We start from the raw sequence: 21,188 nt of genomic DNA on the forward strand, positions 1-21,188 counted from the left end.
ACAATTCTGTGTCCCTGAGTAACAATTCTGTGTCCCTGAGTAACAATGCTGTGTCCCTGAGTAACAATTCTGTGTCCCTGAGTAACAATTCTGTGTCCCTCAGTAACAATTCTGTGTCCCTGAGTAACAATTCTGTGTCCATGAGTAACAATTCTGTGTCTGTCCCTGAGTAACAATTCTGTGTCCCTGAGTAACAATTCTGTGTCTGTCCCTGAGTAACAATTCTGTGTCCCTGAGTAACAATTCTGTGCCCCTGAGTAACAATTCTGTGTCCCTGAGTAACAATTCTGTGCCCCTGAGTAACAATTCTGTGTCCCTGAGTAACAATTCTGTGTCCCTGAGTAACAATTCTGTGTCCCTCAGTAACGATTCTGTGTCCCTCAGTAACAATTCTGTGTCCCTGAGTAACAATTCTGTGTCTGTCCCTGAGTAACAATTATGTGTCCCTGAGTAACAATTCTGTGTCCCTGAGTAACAATTCTGTGTCCCTCAGTAACGATTCTGTGTCCCTCAGTAACAATTCTGTGTCCCTCAGTAACAATTCTGTGTCCCTGAGTAACAATTCTGTGTCTGTCCCTGAGTAACAATTCTGTGTCCCTGAGTAACAATTCTGTGTCCCTGAGTAACAATTCTGTGTCCCTGAGTAACAATTCTGTGTCTGTCCCTGAGTAACAATTCTGTGTCCCTCAGTAACAATTCTGTGTCCCTGAGTAACAATTCTGTGTCCCTGAGTAACAATTCTGTGTCTGTCCCTGAGTAACAATTCTGTGTCCCTGAGTAACGATTCTGTGTCCCTCAGTAACAATTCTGTGTCCCTGAGTAACAATTCTGTGTTCCTGAGTAACAATTCTGTGTCTGTCCCTGAGTAACAATTCTGTGTCCCTGAGTAACAATTCTGTGTCCCTGAGTAACAATTCTGTGTCTGTTCCTGAGTAATAATTCTGTGTCCCTGAGTAACAATTCTGTGTCCCTGAGTAAATATTCTGTGTCTGTCCCTGAGTAACAATTCTGTGTCCCTGAGTAACAATTCTGTGTCCCTGAGTAACAATTCTGTGTCCCTCAGTAACGATTCTGGGTCCCTCAGTAACAATTCTGTGTCCCTGAGTAACAATTCTGTGTCCCTGAGTAACGATTCTGTGTCCCTCAGTAACAATTCTGTGTCCCTGAGTAACAATTCTGTGTCCCTGAGTAACAATGCTGTGTCCCTGAGTAACAATTCTGTGTCCCTGAGTAACGATTCTGTGTCCCTCAGTAACAATTCTGTGTCCCTGAGTAACAATTCTGTGTCCATGAGTAACAATTCTGTGTCTGTCCCTGAGTAACAAATCTGTGTCCCTGAGTAACAATTCTGTGTCTGTCCCTGAGTAACAATTCTGTGTCCCTGAGTAACAATTCTGTGCCCCTCAGTAACAATTCTGTGTCCCTGAGTAACAATTCTGTGTCCCTGAGTAACAATTCTGTGTCCCTGAGTAACCATTCTGTGTCCCTCAGTAACAATTCTGTGTCCCTGAGTAACAATTCTGTGTCCCTGAGTAACAATGCTGTGTCCCTGAGTAACAATTCTGTGTCCCTGAGTAACAATTCTGTGTCCCTCAGTAACAATTCTGTGTCCCTGAGTAACAATTCTGTGTCCATGAGTAACAATTCTGTGTCTGTCCCTGAGTAACAATTCTGTGTCTGTCCCTGAGTAACAATTCTGTGTCCCTCAGTAACAATTCTGTGTCCCTGAGTAACAATTCTGTGTCCCTGAGTAACAATTCTGTGTCTGTCCCTGAGTAACAATTCTGTGTCCCTGAGTAACAATTCTGTGTCTGTCCCTGAGTAACAATTCTGTGTCCCTGAGTAACAATTCTGTGTCCCTGAGTAACGATTCTGTGTCCCTAAGTAACGATTCTGTGGCCCTAAAGTCTCTGTGGCCCTAACTCTGTCCCTAATACAGAGAGGTCTGTCTCTCTTGAATGACCGGAGGCTAATGGAGAATTCTAAGATGGCCGCGATTTATAGCTCCCCCATTACACAGTGCTGGCTGGCTGGCTGCTGATTGGCTAATGCGATCACATGTCATGAATGAATGCATTATGGGTCAGCGCGCCTTGTCTGCGCGCCTTCCCAGAGATCCCCGCTCCGTCGCCACACATGTCGCCGCCATTTTTGGGAAAATTCGATTCGTGCATCCGAAGTTTGCTAATTTTCGGATTCGGCGCGAATCGAATATTTCCTAATCTTCGAAACGAATTCCACTTCGTCATGTTCGATTCGCTCATCTCTAATAACAACGTAATACATTCCCACAATTCTTCTTGGGGAATATACCTCTCTATATACTACTATATAGTATCCAGTCTCAAATGATAAAATACCAGTTTGCACACTTGCCTACAGGGCAAGCACTGAATGTGAGCTTCTGTAGACCTCTCAACCACAATCAGCCATGGGTTTGTTGAACAGTAACATTCACTATAGCCAAGGCATAACTAAGTGGGCAATGCAGTGCTAGTTACTAGCAGAGCATGTGCATTTTCAAATGCTGGCCATACATTACTTGTTCTGGGGGTTTTTTCAATCAGCCAGCAGGCTGATCGAAAAAAAAAAAAGAATGGATTCTCTCATCCACATGAGGTGGATGGGGGAATCTTCCCTTCTGTGGCTGCAGCAGCTAATCGTCAAACCTCTTCCAACATTCCAGTACGACTGAAGTCAATCTAACAAGTGAGAATGGCCAGTTTAAATAACATTCTCAGAAAATGAGTCTTTTCAGATATGAACTGTAGGTTCTTGATTGGCTTCTAGTGATCACATGTAAGCTATCGGCTTTCTCTCCTCAAGAGAAGCTAATTTACAGGAAGCTAATAACAAATTTTCACAGAGAAGTAATACAGCTTTGACAACGTGCATGGGCACGAAACGCGTCAGTGGAAGCCTTGCCGTACTGATGTCACACCACCAAGGCCACATGGAATGCCGGCGGCCATCTTTGTAAGTGTGCTGCCAATACTCTGTATCTACGTGGATGTCCTTTCTTTTTACAATAAAATACTACACTATCAGTACTCCCATTGTGGTTTGTATTTGTGAGCCATTTCATTTAAGGTGGAGCATATCCCTTTTGGCAACATTTATCCATGGTGGAGAGATACAAGTGGAGCTATCCCTGTATGCTGTGTGGGTCCAGTGATTGATGCCTGGGGTCTTTTCCTGTTTGCTGTCAGTTAACCAGTGGAGTTTCTTTCCTGTGCCCTGATGTCCACCGTGGAGTTCTTGGATATGATTCTATGCGCAAATTCATTGGGTTTCTGGTGAGTGCATTCATACAGCAATCCCTTATCACGGAGTCACGTGCACAGATATTTTACAGAATACTTTGGACCTTTTGCTCATCAATATTTACAAGTATATCACCATAATAATTTGGGACTATTCACTATTGTCACCATTAAATATTCCAGTCACTATTTATCTCGTCGACATCTGACGAAACACTTCATGTTCTGTGGTCACTCCAGCGCTCAATCATTCTGCGCTTGTCTTTTACATATTGTCACTTTTATAATGTAAGCTCTGCATTATTTATTTATTTTAATACAGCTAACCTGTTTTTCTTCATGAAAGGTTTAAGTCATAGAAGCTATAAAGTACAAGTTGGCCTTTAGTGAAGCAATCGTATTAGTTGTACAACTAGTGTGGGTATGAAACTAGATATGGAGGCTGCCAATACCATCCTGGGTATGTTAGTAATTAAATAGGGGGGCTGTTTTTACAGCACTTAGGAGGCTTCAAGACGGAATGGTTAGGCTATATTTAAATTGTCTCAAAATTTTTGATATCTTTAGCACCAGAACTACTTGCACCTCCAGGTACTGTGTGAAAAACATAATATCTAAAATAAATATAATGATACCAGTATAAATAATTGTACTGTTGACTTGAAGAATAGACTAGAACATTTTGACTTGAGCTAATAAAATGTAGTCGCACACAGTTTGGCTTGACAGTATCATTACCCCTTTGACCAACACTTCTCTCTGTAGTTTAAGGCCCAAAGGGTCAAACACTATCAAATTAAAAATATTGGAAGCCAATTTTAGTGTATTAATGTTTTTTTTATCTATGACAAGCATTGGCTATAACACCTAATTGCTTGTTAACTTTTTTCACTTACCTCTGTTTCCTGTCAACTGGAGCTTTGAATTGCTATTTAATGACAAAAAAGAACAGGTTAGTGAGTCATGGATGAAGCATACAAATAATTCAAATACACAACTCTATCATCTCTAAGTAAAGTTGAAAATGTCAAGTGATTACCTCTCCATCTCCCTTTCTTTATGTGAGCTTTAGTTATTTAAAAAAGTATAAACAAGCAATACATTCATATAAAACTAATCTTTTGCTTTTTGAAAAAATGGTGTTTATGGTTTAATTGACAGGCTAGTGCAGTAGTTGACAGCCAAAACCAAAATCCAGTGATGTTTCCAAATGGTGACTTTAAATAAGTTCTATTATTTTATTTCTGTAACTTTTCTGTCCCCTGTAGGAAAAAGTACATGTTGGACAATGTTTCATAATGCTAGGTGCTTCCTAACCCTAGCTATGAGGTCTGAATTGCACCCTTCCCACCTGTGGCTGCCGATCCAACAACAACAGCAAGGAGGGAGATGGACGCTTCATAGAAGCAGATTGTCTCAGTTCTGAGCACTTCCCACAGACAAGCAGCTGCAAGAAGAATTTAGAATCTGACTCTTCCTTCTCCATTCCTATTTCTGCTGCTTGTCTGTGGAAAGTGCTCAGAACTGAGACAATCTGCTCCTATGAAGCGTCCGTCTCCTTCCTTGCTGTTGTTGGATCGGCAGTCGCAGATGGGATGGGTGCAATTCGGACCTCATAGCTAGGTTTAGGAAGGAGATAGATGCCAGGAAGGAGATGAATGCTTCATAACGGCAGCTTGTCTTGGCTCTGAGCACTTTTCCATGACAAGCAGCTGCAAGAAGAATGTAGAATCTGACTCTTCCCTCTCCATTCCTCTTGCTGCTGCTTGTCATGGAAAAGTGCTCAGAACTGAGACAATCTGCTCCTATGAAGCGTCCGTCTCCTTCCTTGCTGTTGTTGGATCGGCAGTCGCAGATGGGATGGGTGCAATTCGGACCTCATAGCTAGGTTTAGGAAGGAGATGGATGCCAGGAAGGAAACGGATGCTTCATATCGGCAGCTTGTCTTGGCTCTGAGCACTTTTCCGTGACAAGCAGCTGCATGAAGAATGTAGAATCTGACTCTTCCCTCTCCATTCCTCTTGCTGCTGCTTGTCATGGAAAAGTGCTCAGAGCCAAGACAAGCTACCGTTATGAAGCATCTATCTCTTTCCTTGCTGTTGTCAGCAAGAAAGGAGGGAATGTACTCATAACTAGGATTAGGAAGCACCTTGTATTATGGAACAAAGTAATACATGTACTTTTTTTGTAAATTTTAATGTAGTGTGATGGTGTCACCTTCAAATAATTGCAGCAGCACCAATTGCTACAAGGTGCAAGTGCTGAATGGTGAATAATCAAGATATGTTTAGCTTGGGATGTTGACCAAAGAAGTATAAATCTGATGCTGGGTGTCTCCTGCTATATGTAAAAGAGCTTAATTTGTGTGTGAAGAAATTCTTTAAGTAACTGTTCAGGATATTACAGTATATAGCTCATTAAATGGTAACAAAAAGTTGTTGGCCACAGTGAGTCATGTGGCCACATTTGTTGAAATAGATGCAGCATAGTAGAAGTGACTTATAAAGGCCATTTGGTCCTGTTCCTACTTACTATATGTCTTCTCCTTCTTCTCCTTCCATAAGCTGTTTGTATGTTGCAATTTCCATCTCCAGACGCGTCTTTAAATTTGTCAGGATCTTGTATTCATGGTTTTGGTATTCTAGATCATATCTCATCTGAGCCAAGTCAGCTTCTATAATATTAACTAGTTCTTGAATCTCCGCAAGCTGTGAACTATAATTCTCTTCTGTCTCAGCTAGACTGCCCTGCAGAGCTGATATCTGAAAATTTCAATAAGAATAATTTCCAATCAGATAGATTTTTACAATATCCACCTTAGATGTATAATATGACCAAGGCCATAATGATCATAATGTACTAGTGGCAAGGGCTGTAGAAGAAGATTATATTGCACTAAAGCTCAACAATTACATATTAAATTAAAGGGATTTTTTTCTATTTACCAGGGGGTGTAATAGAAAAGAGCTGTTATGGGTTGAGTGATCATCAGATTCCAGGGAATTGCGGTGCAAGGAGGAGGAGAAGTGTAGCTCGCAACTCTAGTTAGATTGTTAGTCTAATTTTGTTGGTGGCCTCCCTGTGGTCAGTGAAGCAGTGATCTATTGTTTCTGTCTGGTCAGGGCTTCCTGAGCTGGGTGTTTGATTTCTCCTACCTGCTTCTGGCAGAAGCTTCTGGAATATGGAGCAGGGAGGATCAAATATTCAGCTATGAATTTTTATCATGCCTCAATCAATCGAAAGAGGGCATCCAGAAGGTTGCTGGGTGGTGATAAATGTTTGGGGAGGCCATTCTTTTCCGTTCCTACTATGCTAGAAGGGTTTCAGTTCTCTTGGGGCTGCTGCCTCTGGAAGGTAGCTAGAGTGTGCTGAAGAATTTCAGTTTGGGCCTCAGCAGGTACTGGGTTGGGGGCCTGTAGAAGATTACTGGAGGGGCTGCAGGGCACTGTTCTGAACTTCTGGTCTAGAGAAGGATATTTTATCTCCCTCACAGAGGAACTACCTGTGGAAGCTGAGTGGCAGTCATCTCACAGGGCATTGTGAGTAAGACCTACTCTAGGACTTTCATGTCTGTCTGTAGCTTTAAGGATTTGTGTTAGACGATTGTCCTCCTACTGCTCATTTTGGAGTATCCTGAAAACCTGAACCCTTCTCCTGTTTCAAGTTACTCAGCAATATAGTCTGACAAGACATTCTGTAGACTGAGGACTGTACTGGCGTTTTGTACGGAACTGTGCTTGTGACTGGCAACCTCTGTACTAGCAAGGGAGACCTGGGCATATTCTCATCAACCATCAAGGGGTGAGCACTACATGTACAAAACTCTATAAAGCCTAGGCAATATGCAGTTATGTCTTTTTCTGCAGACTCTCGATTGTCAAACTGCATAAACTTATGGTAATACTGGGTATATATTGTATAATCAGTTTTTTAAGTTATGTCAAGATGAATGCTTTCAACTTAGACTTATTGAAATATGAAATCTGAGTTGTTGGTAGCTACAGCATACTGCAATTTATTAAAGCGAACCGATGCCCACCTTAACACATGTATAACAAACACCTAAATGTGCCTGTATATATGTTGACATATCCTAAATGGCTGTATCTGTCACCATGATAGACACTCTTTCAACCTATGCCAGGGTTGGGAGGGAACAAGGCAATCATGTCTTCAGAAACTGAAGATGTAATTTGCATATTAAAACTCTCCAGACATTGGGGCTGTATTAATAGCATCTAGGAAGTCACCCTATTGATTTATCCTCTCATCTTGTCAGGATGTATAAATCTCCCATAATTCCTCCCACTGGCCAAAGACTGGATTGTTCCGCTTTACTGCTTTTAAGATGGGTGATCCATACTTTGCAAGACAGTCTTGATATGGGAATATGAATTAAACATGTATTTTTCTGTTTTGGTTGTACAGTTGTCACCAGAAGGGGTGCCATTAAAAAGTGTACCTGCTCTGTAGGCAACTTAATCTTAAAGCAGAGTTCCACCTAAAAAAAAAAATAAATAAATAAAAGTCAGCAGCTACAAACACTGTAGCTGCTGACTTTTAAAAATATAGGCACTTCCCTGTCCCTCGGTCCAGCAGTGTCTTCAACACCAGTGGTTCACTGACTGTCTTCTTTCCCTGGCACCAGCATCTTCAGTATGGACTCCTGGCTGTGACAGCTTGTGGCTTCAAATCCGGGTGCCCACTGCGCATGCATGGGAATGCCCCCATAGTCTGCTGGGACCTGCCACGTGTCCCAGAAGACTACGGGGACGGAGGGGGGGGAGGACAACTTCCGATCACCTAGGTGATAGCAGAGAAAGTGGGAGCGAATACCTGTCAAATTTGTGTACCCGCTTCCCAAAGGTGCCAATCCTTAATGGGGAGTGGGGGACAAAGCTTTAAAGTGGAACTTACCCTTTTGGGTGGAGCTCTGCTTTAATCTTTACCCCAATGTTACTAGGCTCAATACTTATTTACTATGATTGTCAGCTTTATCTAGTGTCCATAGTGAAGTATTTTCCTGATTCACACTACTCCTATAGATGAAGAACATCTGACCTGGAGAGAAAATAGCCTAGTTTGATTCCAGTATTCACAGAGAACGAATACACAAGCAGTTCTGCAGGAAGAATAGTTCTGCAATTTTTTTTTAATGACACACCCTGTATGAATTAAGCCCCTTGCTTTGTGTCTGTGTTTTTATGTTTGCACTGCCAACCTACAGTACTTAGCTGAGCCTGTAAGTCAATCTCCAGATTCTGTGCTATGTGTCGCAAGTTGATGGCCTCAGATTTCACTGCTTGAAGCTCCTCATCTCCTGACACCATCTGACTATTTAATTCTTCACTCTGTGTAGATATTGGAAACAGACATGACAGAAAGAAAACATCACATTTCAGGTATAAAATATAATTAAATCTCACATTCAGAAACATGTCCTCTCTTCTAGTGGGATAATGTGACTTGAGCATTGAACACTGCAGTGGGGTATCATCCATTCAACAGAACCTGGGTTGTTTCCTGGTGCCCCACATATACTCTAAGATGGCTGTAAAATTATATCTGCACTTTATAGCTAATCAGAGGCAGACTGACCATTCGTGCACTCGGGCGCTGCCCAAGGGCCCAGGGTCAGTAGGGGGCCCCATGAGATGCCCCTAGTACCTTTCATAGGCTTTTTTGGGTGTGGTTTGAGTGTGGGTGAGGACACAGGGACCCCATGATCCCCTATTGCCCAGGGGCCCCATGAGTTGTCAGTCCGCTCCTGTAGCTAATACAATACAGCCTCAGATTTCATTTTTAAACAATTTTCTCTTGATCTGAATGCTTGTAGGTGGCAGCCTGAAATGGACAAGGTAGCAATGGGGTTGATTTACTAACATCAAATAGACTGTTCACTTTACAAAGGAAGTTGCCACAGAGCTTAGTGAATTTGGTGAAGCTTTGCTGGCATCTATCATCCAATTATGTGCAAGCAAAAATGGTGTTTGGTTTTCTTTGCATGTGATTGGGTATTCTTTACAAAGCGATATTTCACTGCATTTACTAAGCTCTGAGGCAAAATTCTGTGTAAAGTGCAACTTCCCTTACAAAGAGAACAGTCTATTTGCTTTTAGTAACTCAACGTGACCCTGTTGTCCCTTTAAATGCTTGTTTAGTTTAGGTAAGGTTTTAGGTAGAGGAATATTAGAGATATCCCTAGTAATAAGCAATACCTTCTTCCGCTGGACACATTAGAACAAGACAGCAGATGAAGAAGATTAAGCACTGGAAAGTTTAGCATGATGGAGAGGAGTCATGAAATAAAATATAAAATAATAACATTCTTGTTCCCTCCTGTATGCTCTTTCAGTTAATGGGTTTTGTTGGACTCTTTACCTTCAACTGCTCTTTACACTGTGGTTATATGGCAGGTAGTTCCAATCTCTGCCAAGTGGCCCACAAATGCCATGTCTAAAAGTATGTACCAAGCCTAATATCTTGGTTCAGACTTCACAATTTAGGGTTTGGCCTTTAGTGGTGTGACCAGTTGGGTCTGCAGTGTCCATATTACAGCTTTCAAGTTCTGTGACTTTTCTTGGTGGTCTCACCAGGTATGTCCAGCCATGGTCAGAATGTCACCCAAAAAATGCACCATGCTGGATCTTCTTCTGGTTTCAATGTAATATGAGAACAGTTTTAATGGACCTCTAATAAACTGAGTATCAGTTTACCTGTGTGAAAAACCATTTCTCAACCTCATTTAGGTTCCTTTCCATCAAACTTTCATACTCATTTCGGATATTGGACAAATTTTTCTGGAGGTCCACGGCAGGAGCCATTTCCAACTCCACGTGGACCCTGGCACCCAGCTGTTCTTTAAGATTCTTCACTTCCTGCAAAACAAAACCATTGTAGATTTGAGTTGCCAATGTTTGAATCCAACAGGGACTCAATTAATATAAAAGAAAAGTTAAAGGAAAGTGCAGGCTATGGTGTGAGGAAGCTAACATCGAAGGGCTGTCCCAAATATTGGTAGTTTACACAATAGTGTAAGAAATCATAAATGGATTGGTGCATATAAATTAAATCAGTAAATATATGTTGTTTGCTGTAGGATCCTGCTTAACCACTTCCCGACTGCCCTATAGCAGAAATACTGCTACAGGGTGGCACGAGTGCACAAAATCACATATATATATACATGATTTTGCATCTCCGGGTAGGGGCGGCAGCAGCCGTCAATCACCAATCCCGGATGGTAATTACTCTCCGGCACCCGGTGATTTCCGACGATCACCGATGGGAAGGAGGACTGTTTTGTTTACTAACAGTTCTCCTCCCTGTCAATGTGGGCACACTGATCTGGACATCCAGAGCAGTGTGCTTACAGTGAAGCACCAACACACCACCCCCTAGTAAAACACTCCCTGCACATAGTTAACCCTTTGATCGCCCCTCATGTTAACCCCTTCTTGCCCAGTGCCATTAGTACAGTGTTAGTGGTTTTTTTTAGCACTGATCACTGTATTGGTGTCACTGGGGATGTCAGTGACACCAAGTCAGTTCTCCCCAGTGTCAGAATGTCTGCCGCAGTCCCGCTGTAAATCGATGATTGCCATCATTACTAATAGAATAAAAAAATTCCACTATCTATTTTTCCATTTGTAAACGCTATAACTTTCACGTAAACCAATTAGCTTACACGTAAATCAATTAATTTACACTCGATTACTGCAACTCCCTCCTCACTGGCCTGCCTCGCCACAGGCTATCCCCGATTCAGTCGATCCTGAATACGGCAGCCAGACTCATCCACCTTACCAACCACTCCGTTTCCGCCACCCCCCTCTGCCAATCCCTCCACTGGCTTCCGATTGCCCAACGGATCAAATTCAAAATCCTAACACTGACATACAAAGCTGTCCATCATACTGCCCCAAACTACATCACTGACCTGATATCCAAATGCCACCCAAAATGCACTTTCCGCTCCCCACAAGACCTCCTTCTCTCTAGTTCCTTGGTCCCCTCCTCCCATGCCCGCCTCCAGGACTTCTCCAGGGCGTCACCCATCCTCTGGAGCTCCCTACCCCAATCCATCAGACTATCACCTACTCTCCTCTCCTTTAGGCACACCCTGAAAACCCATCTCTTCAGGGAAGCCTACCCCACCCTCACCTAACAGCCGATCTCCTCCACTCCTCCTACCACTCCATTCCCAAAGCCACTTCCTCCTGTACCACTATCCCCTCCCTCCTAGATTGTAAGCTCGAAAGAGCAGGGCCCTCGAACCCCTCGTGTATTGTATTGTTACTGTATTGTCTCATGTTCTGTCCTTCACTATAATGTACAGCGCTGAGCAAACCTTTTGGCACTATATAAATCCTGTATAATAATAACAATAATTGTCCAATAACTGAACTTATACCTCATTGTGGTTATTCTTCAGGAGTACCAGTTCCTCTGTAAGATGCTCAAGCTCAAACTCCAGATTACGATGTTCCGGAGCCAGTCCATCCATGCGTATGTGCAAGTCTACTAAATCGGATTCTATTGTTTGATGCAAACTGAGCTCCATGTTATACCTCAATAAATCAAGTGAACATAGTTAGATAGTAGAACTTGAAAAATGTGCAAACAACATCAAAGGTACATTTATGCAAACCAATATATAATATAGACATTATAGGGATAATATTGTAAAATCAAAGTACTAACATTATCCAGAAATCACCAAAACTGTTCTCTTCTAGTCTGGGTGTTGCTGTTCAGGGGACTATAGAAGGGGTTAGGGTTGCTTTACTAAAACTGGAGCATGCAAAATCTGGTGCAGCTTTGCATAGAAACCAATCAGCTTCCAGTTTTTTTTTTCTTTTGACAAAGCCCAATTGAACAAGCTAAAGTTAGAAGCTGAATGGCTACCATGTACAGCTGCACCAGATGTTGTACCCTCCAGATTTAGTAAATCAAACCCTAAAGTTCCTGATTTGAATCTCCATGCAAGTCTATGGCCAAGTGGATGTAAATGGACACCTACCTCCAGGTCCATCTAGGTCTGGAAAAATAATGGAAAAGGACTGCATCCTTTTCTGCTTTTCTGGACCCAAATGTGTGAGATCAGAGGTAGCCTGATATAAACAGATGCATGTCCATAAATCCATATAAATATATGAAAGTGAGCGCTCTCAAGTCAGCAGCCAATGCACTAAAGGTAATCACAGCAAACCTTATAGAATCAAAATATATAATAAAGTGTGGCGCTAAATAATCATAAATTGTCCTCAGAAAATAGAAGCATAAGTAGATAGTCCATAAAATGAGAAATTCCAGGTGATCCACTTGTTATAGCAGAGTAAAGAGACAAGCTTGTGACAGGAACATAAGTTAAAAATGTGCACTCACCGGACGCGCATAAATAATGCGCATGTAATCAATATCCAAGGGGAGGCCAACCCCTCTGCACGAAAGGCCTAAGGAGGAGCCAACAGCACGTGACGTCATTGCCCTGAAGCCACAAGGAGGCCTGGTGGCCATCTTAACTAACGGAGGGAGGGAGCCCTGTAACCAAGCTGTGTACCCGTCCAATCTTAAGGGGACCTCTGGACCTAGCAGCTTAACTACATACCACCGAGACAAGATTATCTATCCATAGATGGAAGCTCACCCACTCCGCCTACCTAAGTGAGCCTGGTGGATATTGATTACATGCGCATTATTTATGCGCGTCCGGTGAGTGCGCATTTTAACTTATGTTCCTGTCACAAGCTTGTCTCGTTACTCTGCTATAACAAGTGGATCACCTGGCATTTCTCATTTTATGGACTATCTACTTATGCTTCTATTTTCTGAGGACAATTTATGATTATTTAGCGCCGCACTTTATTATATATTTTGATGTCCATAAATCCAACACAGGTCCACAAACTTCCAATGACAAAATTTGGTCACAAAATTAGATGGGTACAGACTGCACAGAAGTGACTTCCATCCTGTTCCTCTTCGACACATCATGGGATCTGCCCTAACACATTTTCATGTACATATTTAGGTACATATGTTAGCTGTCTGTAACAATGCATTTCTTGATATTTTAAAACAAATACATCATTAAAATATATTTTTTTTATCAATGCATGGAGTTTGTCTTTTTCATGAGTGTAATGCATTCATTTGTAGCCATGATTGGCAACATTGTACAGTGTTTCTGGGTGGGATTGTGGTCATTTCAATCTTCTGATCATCCTCCCTCTCTGAGAAATGAAGAGGGTTAGGGTTCAGAATTTAAGAAAGTTGGCTTGTGTACTCCAAAGAATGGTTTCAGAGCCACTCAGAAAGTAACAATAGTGACCACTGTAGTGACTTAGCCAAGATAAAGTACAGGCATGAGAATTAGTTTCAATCAACCTAATTTAAACAGAAACTTCACCTTCCTAAATGAAATACACCTCCCTCCCTACCAATACTGATCATCAGATCTTTGTCTGTGTATACCCAAGACTTGCATTGGGTCTGTTTACATGTACAGCTCTCCACTTGTGACCTCCTGGGATATGTGGCATAGGTATTCCAGGAGGCTGCAAGAGAAGAATGAAACATCACTCTTGTCCAGGCAAAAATAGAGGTTGGGTACATGGTCAACAGGAAAAAAAAGGAATAGTCCAAAATAGGAATCCTCCACTCTTCCTACCACTCCATCCCCCACAGCTATTTCCTCCTGTACCACTATCCCCTCCCTCCTAGATTGTAAGCTCCAAGGAGCAGGGCCCTCAAACCCCTCGTATATTGAATCGTATTGTTACTGTACTGACTCGTGTACTGTTCCCATTATAATGTACAGCGCTGAGCAAACTGTTGGCGCTATATAAATCCTGTATAATAATAATAGTCAGAGGAGGGGGATGGACTACAATGTCTCAAATTTTAATTTCAGTGTGAATGTTCACTTTCCATTATTCATAAACTCGAAGGCTCTTATCATTTTTTTTAAATCATTAAGTCAGCTCAAAAGTCATATTCAATATTTTTAAATATGCAACTTTCAATAAAATAATTTCCTGGTGATCCTGTCAAGAAAGTCCATGTTTCTGTTATAGGATGATAACATGTTCTTTTTCAGTCTTCCAGTTGTTCTCCTGTGTTGTCATCCTGGCACAAAGACCTCTGATGGAGACTACGAGTGGCAGATATTACTCAGGCATGGTCCATTCATGTCACCAACAGGAAAACCTGATACTCAGGGAAAAGCAATGCAGTTATTGCTAGAGTGTATGTATAATAGACAGGAAGGAGGTTCAAAGAAGTTTCAAAAGATCAACAGCACTTGTCAACAAAGGAAAAAAACAATTAACTTATTAAAGTTGAACGCCAGGATTTAAAGTCTAAATTTAGATACCACCCCCCACACACAAAAAAAAAAAATTAGCACAAGGGACATTGCTAACAGTCAACGTGATGTGTCCCATGCACTGCTGGACTAGCTGAAATCTTCCTCTTCCGACCCCCTTTCCCTAACCCCCTTTGTAATCCTATGGTATGGCAGGAGCTAATAGAGCCAAAAGACCTGTCATATACACACAAGAGTATCGACTATGTCCGTTCTTTCTGCCAACCTCCTCTATTTTTAGAAGCTGTACTATAGCTTCTATGAATGATAAGAGATCTATGAATGGAGGAAGAAGGATTAATGAGAAGTTGACCTCCTCCATTCATAGAACGTGTTTCATTCAGAGAAACTATGGAACAGCTTCTATAAACAGGGGAGTAAGACGGAAAGGGCAGGAATAGTCGACAGTCTTTAGGAGTGCCTGTGATGGTCCCTTAACTCCAGGGGCGGACTGACCATTTGGAAACTCAGGCACTACCCGAGGGCCCGAGGTCAGTAGGGGACCCCATGAGATGCCCTTGGTACCTTTTTCATAGACTCTTTTGAGTTTGGGCAAGGACACAGGGGCCCCATGATCCCCTATTGCCCGGGGGCCCCATGAGTTGTCAGTCCGCCCATGCTTAACCCTATTAACCTCCCTAGTGGTCTGATTATGTCCATATTTCTGTGCTCAAAGCGGTAAATTATTTTGCATGTAAATATGTATTTTTTTTATTGTATACCTATAATTCTTAGGAATAACCTCCCTGGCGGTATGATTATGTCAGGAATTTTGTACCAAAAGCGGTACCATTTTTTTGCATGGAAATATGTATTTTTTTTATTGTAGGCCTGTAAATTAGGAATAACTCCCTGAAATCCGTCCGAACAAGAGTCTAGTAAACATCCCGGGTAGGATAAAACTTGAAACACGAAATCATAAATTACAATTTAATAAATAATCATAAAAAATAATGATATAATAAATAATTTAATTCAATAATATAATCAAACCAAAAACACTGAAATTTGAAATATAGCGCCAAGTTCGCACATCACTGAGCAAAGTCGCAAAATCATTTTCAGTGTCTGATGAGGAATTTCCCCACGAATCATTATCACTCAATTCTGCAAGTGGTTCTGATTTACTATCGCTGTTCTCTAGCTGGTCTAAAACCACTTTTGACCTAAAGGGACGCTTTTAGGACACCATGGACATTTCTCAGTTTCCAGGCAGAAAGAACAGTAAAAATGCAGGCAGGGCACAGGACAAAGCACTCGGGACAAAATGTATGTGAAATGGTTTGATACAGTAATGTTTTACTATGTGATTTTAGTGAATGTCACTATTTGTCATTTTCAAATTTCCCACCGTTCCATCCCTGTACATCCCGACGCTCGCAGGGGACGGAACCCAGATGACAGATGCCGGCATCCATCGGAGGACATTACAGGGGACGCTGCAGGAGGGACATCGCGGGAGCGCAGGACAAGGTAAGTGATCGAGGGATCGCGGAGCAGCGCCGCATGGTAAGCCCGAGTGTAGCTCGGGGTTACCGCTTGTGGTACTGAAACTTTACCCCGAGCTACACTCGGGAATACCGCCAGGGAGGCTACCCTCCGTTGCATCAGAAGATTACGGCCATAGGGCTAGGGGGGAAGGATCGGTGGTGGAAGCTAATCTCGCAGACAGTAGCACAAGGAACACATCTAATTGATTGTAACTAACCTCCATTATTTGATTATTTTTTCTTTTTTGGCTTTAAAGGAGAAGTATGACCAAAGCTATTTTGGCTATTGTCTCCTGTAGGTCACAGGAGTGCACTTAGTGACCCATTTTCAGCTTACAGCAGGTCACAGAGCTGGTTCAGGCTCTGAAAAGGTCACAATCAACTCTGACGTCTGGACTGGCAGCTGGATCAGCCTCTCAACGATTCATTAAGAGCTTGAGCCAGCCCCTCCACATCCTAGGGTTCGAGTGGGCACTGGAAGGGCAGAGCAGAGAGCTGGAGACAGTCATGGCTCTTTGCTCAGAGTGGAGAGAGAGAACTGAGCGATCAGTGGTGTATGATTGCTCAGTTCTCACTGCAGAGATGGGCAAGGGACAGATGCAGCATCGAATGGATGCTGCATCCATCTAGGTGAGTATAAATGTCTGTTTTTTTTTTAAAGTCTATACTTCTCCTTTAAAAACAATACCCCTGCCCTTCTCATTAAGTCTTGGGGTAGAGCAATATGCTGTAACATAAGGGCTGTACCAAAGGTAATGCAAAAGTGGGCATAACCTTTTTATTAACTTACATAGGTCATTCAAATGTCACATGTTGATAGAGTAACTCTTCTTCTATAGTAAGTTTCCTTTTTCATTGCAGGTAAATAATGGATTGCATGGAAGCAACAAGCCATTATTGAGTCCTTGGTGCTGGACGGGATGCAGGCTGTCTGGCATCCACAGAAGGCTACAGAATGTTTATGGAGAAAACCCCATTGAGCAATATCTTTTCATTGGTGACTAGTCAATGGTGTCATCTCAGCAAACATTCTGTATCCTGTGGTTGTGGATGTCGGACAGCTTGCACCCCTCCTTTCATCAAAAACTCAATGTTGGCATGTTGCTACTGCTTGGAATGATTTACCTGCAATGAAAAAGAAGAAGAGTTACTCTGCCAACATGTGAAATTTGAACGACCTACGGTATAAGTTAGAAAACAAGTTATGCCGACTTTTGTATTACTTTTGGTACAGCCTTCTTGCATTTCAATATGTTAACCACTTCTTGACTGCGCTAAAGCCGAATGACAGCTACAGTATGGTCGTCCAGTTCTGGGAGGGCATCATATGACATATAATATGGCACCCTCATTGGTGCGCACCTGGCGCTTTCTGTGATCGCCTGACATGGTAAAGGGCCAATCAAAGTGGCATTTTTCCACATGATCAGCTGTGTCCAATCACAGCTGATCATCATGTATATATAATTGCTGGTCACAAAGTGTCACAAAGCGAGGAAAGTACTGCGATAACCGGCAACTGTAAGGGGAGAAATCTACACTGATAATCAGGACACTGAGTGTCAGTGCCCTGGTTATCAGTGCAGCCCCAAAAGTGCCCAACATTGCTGTCCATCAGTGCCCAGCAGTGCTGCCCACCAGTGCTAAGCAGTGTTGCCAATCTGTGCTCATCAGTGCTGCCAATTTGTGCTCATCAGTGCTGCCAATCTGTGCTCATAAGGGCTGCCAGGCAGTGCCACCAGTCACTGCCACCTATCAGTACTGCCAGTCAGTTCCACTAGTCAGTGTCACCATTCAGTGCCCTCCAGTGCTGCCTACTAGTGCCCATCAGTGCCACCTATCAGTGCCCACCATTGCTACCTATCAGTGCCCACAAGTGCCACATATCAGTGCAGTCCAATCAGTGCCTCCTCATCAATGCCCACTAGTGCTGCCTCATCAGTGCAGCCTAGCAGTGCCCATCCATGCTGCCTATCAGTGCCCATCAGTGCTGCCTATCAGTGCTGCCTCATCAACACACATCAGTGAAGGAGAAAAATTACCTGTTTGTAAAGTTTTATAAAAGAAACATAGAAAAACTTTTTTTTTAAAATTTTTAGTCTTTTTTCATTTAAAAAAAAATAGAACACCCAGTGGTGATTAAATACCACCAATAGAATGCTCTATTTGTGTGAAAGAAATGATAAAAACTTCATATGTGTACAGTGTTCTATAACCACACAATTGTCATTCGAAATGTGACAGCACTGAAAGCTGAAAATTGCCCTGGGCAGGAAGGGGGTAAAAGTGCCCGGTAGGCAAGAGGTTAACCCACACAAAATATATAGAAAACTTGCACCAAAGGAATAAATGAAAAATAAATGCTGCTTTTCAGAAATTGACTAAACATCAAAATATACACATAGAAGTGATACAGCGCAAATGATACAAATAACAAAAATGTGAAAAATTATATATTAAAGTCCAACAAAAAGTCCCAAATTAAGGTCCAATGTCCCAAAAAGTGTGAAAAAAAAATATTTTATAGAACTGTAAACTCAAACTTCATAAATTTTCCAGCATGCTCACATGAAAAGAGTAGTTAAACCAGCCTTTCTCAACCTTTTCAACGTAGAGGAACCCATGACATAAATTTCCAGTCTCAGGGAACCCCTGATAAAATGACTTCATCTACAATTCATGATACATTAGTGTGATGGTCAGAGGTGAGAATGCCCCTTACACTTGTGGTCATTGGGAAGAATGTCCACCTTACAGATAGCTAGAAAGGTCAATGGTGTCAGTGGGAACTTATCTGAGAGGCACAAAATGCTCATTGCTCAAGGAACCCCTGGCAACCTCTGGAGGAACCCTAGTTGAGAAACCCTGGGTTAAAGGAATAAAAAATGGTAATAAACAGGGACTCAGCTCTGAGCATGACCAGTCAAGTAGAATCAGCAAAACATTGATGCTTGCAGCTTTCAAACACCAGCTTTTATTTTTCTCAAGCTTATCCTTTATATAAAATAAATAGAGCTTAGCAGGCTCTTCTCTTGGGTGATACCCTGGCTCCCTTCCTCCTAGCACTCGTGTAACATTATTCATTTACATTTTGTTCAGTGAAATATCACGTGTCAGCTCTTGGAAGAAGGCCATTATGGAACCTTGGAGATCTTCTATTGTCTTGAGTAATCCTCATAGTATTAGGTTGCTTTTCTGGGCTGTGTTTTCACAGTCTTCTAACTTCTCATGGAGAAAGATCATTCTGGCATTGCTCTGTTTATTTTGCATGATGTTGAGTATAGCAGTGGTATTATCCATACAGATCTCCGAGGAGGACGTACAGAAGCTTAAATCTTTGATCTTGCATATGGATTCTTGTGTGAATTTTTTGGGAAGTTTTTTTTTTAATGTACAATCTTCCTGAGTTTGTGGTCTGCACTTACATAATTTAATTGAATATTCTTGTTTGCTATTCATGAAGAACACAGGTGATGCCATCTTATTATTATTATACCAGATTTATATAGCGCCAACAGTTTGCTCAGCGCTTTACAATATAACGGGAGACAATACAGCAACAATACAGTTCAATACAAGAGGGTTAGGAGGGCCCTGCACCTTGGAGCTTACAATCTAGGAGGGAGGGGCTAGTGGTACAAAAGGTAGTAACTGTGGGGGATGGACTGGTTGGAAGAGTAGAAGATTCCATTATTAGCTGAGGGCAGGATAGGCTTCCCTGAAGAGATAGGTTTTCAGAGATTGCCTAAAAGTGAGCAGAGTAGGCGATAGTCTGATAAATTGGGGTAGAGAGTTCCAGAGGATGGGGGAAGCTCTGGAGAAGTCCTGGAGACGAGCATGGGAGGAGGAGACAAGGGAGCTAGAGTGCAGGAGGTCTTGCGAGGAGTGGAGAGGACGGTTTGGGTGATATTTGGAGACAAGATTGGTGATGTAATTTGGGGCAGAGTTATAAATAGCTTTATATGTTATTGTTAATGTTTTGAATTTTATCCGTTGGGCAATGGGAAGCCAGTGGAGGGATTGGCAGAGAGGGGTGGCAGATACAGAATGGTTAGTAAGGTGGATAAGTCTAGCAGCAGCCTTCATGATAGACTGAAGAGGGGATAGCCTGTGATGAGGTAGGCCAATGAGGAGGGAGTTACAATAGTCAAGGCGGGATATAACAAGGGAGTTAATAAGTTGCTTAGTGGTTTCCGAGGTTAGGAACGGGCGTATCTTTGAGATGTTGCGGAGGTGAAGTCTACAAAATTTGGACAGTGATTGGATTTGGGGGTGAAAGGACAGATGGGAGTCTAGGATTACACCAGTACCCTGGCATGAGGGGAGGGACTGATGATTGTGTTATTGATCTTGATGGAGAAGTCAGGGGAGGGGGGCATGGGCTGGGGGGAATACTAAGAGCTCAGTTTTGGAAAGATTGAGTTTGAGGAAGTGGAGTGACATCCATGCCAATATGTCACTTAGTAGGTTAGTAATGCGAGTGGAGACTGAAGGGGTGAGGTGAGGAGTAGAAAGATAGATTTGTGTGTCATCAGCATAGAGATGGTACTTAAAGCCATGGGAGTTTATCAAGTGACCAAGGGAGGAGGTGTAGATGGAGAAGAGAAGGGGTCCAAGGACAGATCCTTGAGGCACCCCTACAGAAAGAGGGAGTGAAGAGGAGGAGGCAGCGTTACAGGAAACGCTGAAGGAGCGCTGCAATAGGTAGGAGGAGAACCAGGAGAGAGCAGAGTCTCTGAGACCAAGAGAGTGGAGATTTTTGAGGAGGAGGGGATGGCCAACCATATCAAAAAGCCACAGAGAGGTCAAGTAGTAAGAGTACGGAGTAGTGGCCATTGGTTTTAGCAGTTAGTAGATCATTAGTGAGTTTTAGTAGGGCAGTTTCAGTGGAGTGTAGTGAGCAAAAGCCAGACTGTAAAGGGTTTGCATAGATACCACATATGTGGATGTTATTGGTTGTCTATAACTGTAGTATGACCCAGAAAAAACAATTTCCTCTTTTTTTGTCCTACCTAAAACACACTGACAGTGACAATAAATGGCACCAACATTAAATTAAAAAAGAAA

General features: G+C 42.3%; 1 protein-coding gene across 1 annotated transcript in view; it reads right to left on the minus strand.

Annotated features, from left to right (window-relative positions):
• Nucleotides 1–21,188, minus strand: part of LOC149464469 (keratin, type I cytoskeletal 19-like) — a 37,561-nt gene that overhangs the window by 7,749 nt on the left and 8,624 nt on the right. Inside the window, exons 3-7 of the mRNA XM_089674437.1 lie at nt 11,677–11,833; nt 9,980–10,141; nt 8,489–8,614; nt 5,796–6,025; nt 4,160–4,191 (exon numbers count right to left, since the gene is read on the minus strand). Of these exons, the coding sequence (XP_089530563.1) occupies nt 4,160–4,191; nt 5,796–6,025; nt 8,489–8,614; nt 9,980–10,141; nt 11,677–11,833 (707 nt within the window). The remainder of the gene's footprint in view (nt 1–4,159; nt 4,192–5,795; nt 6,026–8,488; nt 8,615–9,979; nt 10,142–11,676; nt 11,834–21,188) is intronic.

This window comes from Staurois parvus, unplaced genomic scaffold, assembly GCF_062004578.1.
Source record: "Staurois parvus isolate SC_StPar_1 unplaced genomic scaffold, SC_StPar_1.0 ptg000151l, whole genome shotgun sequence".
NCBI lineage: Eukaryota > Metazoa > Chordata > Amphibia > Anura > Ranidae > Staurois > Staurois parvus.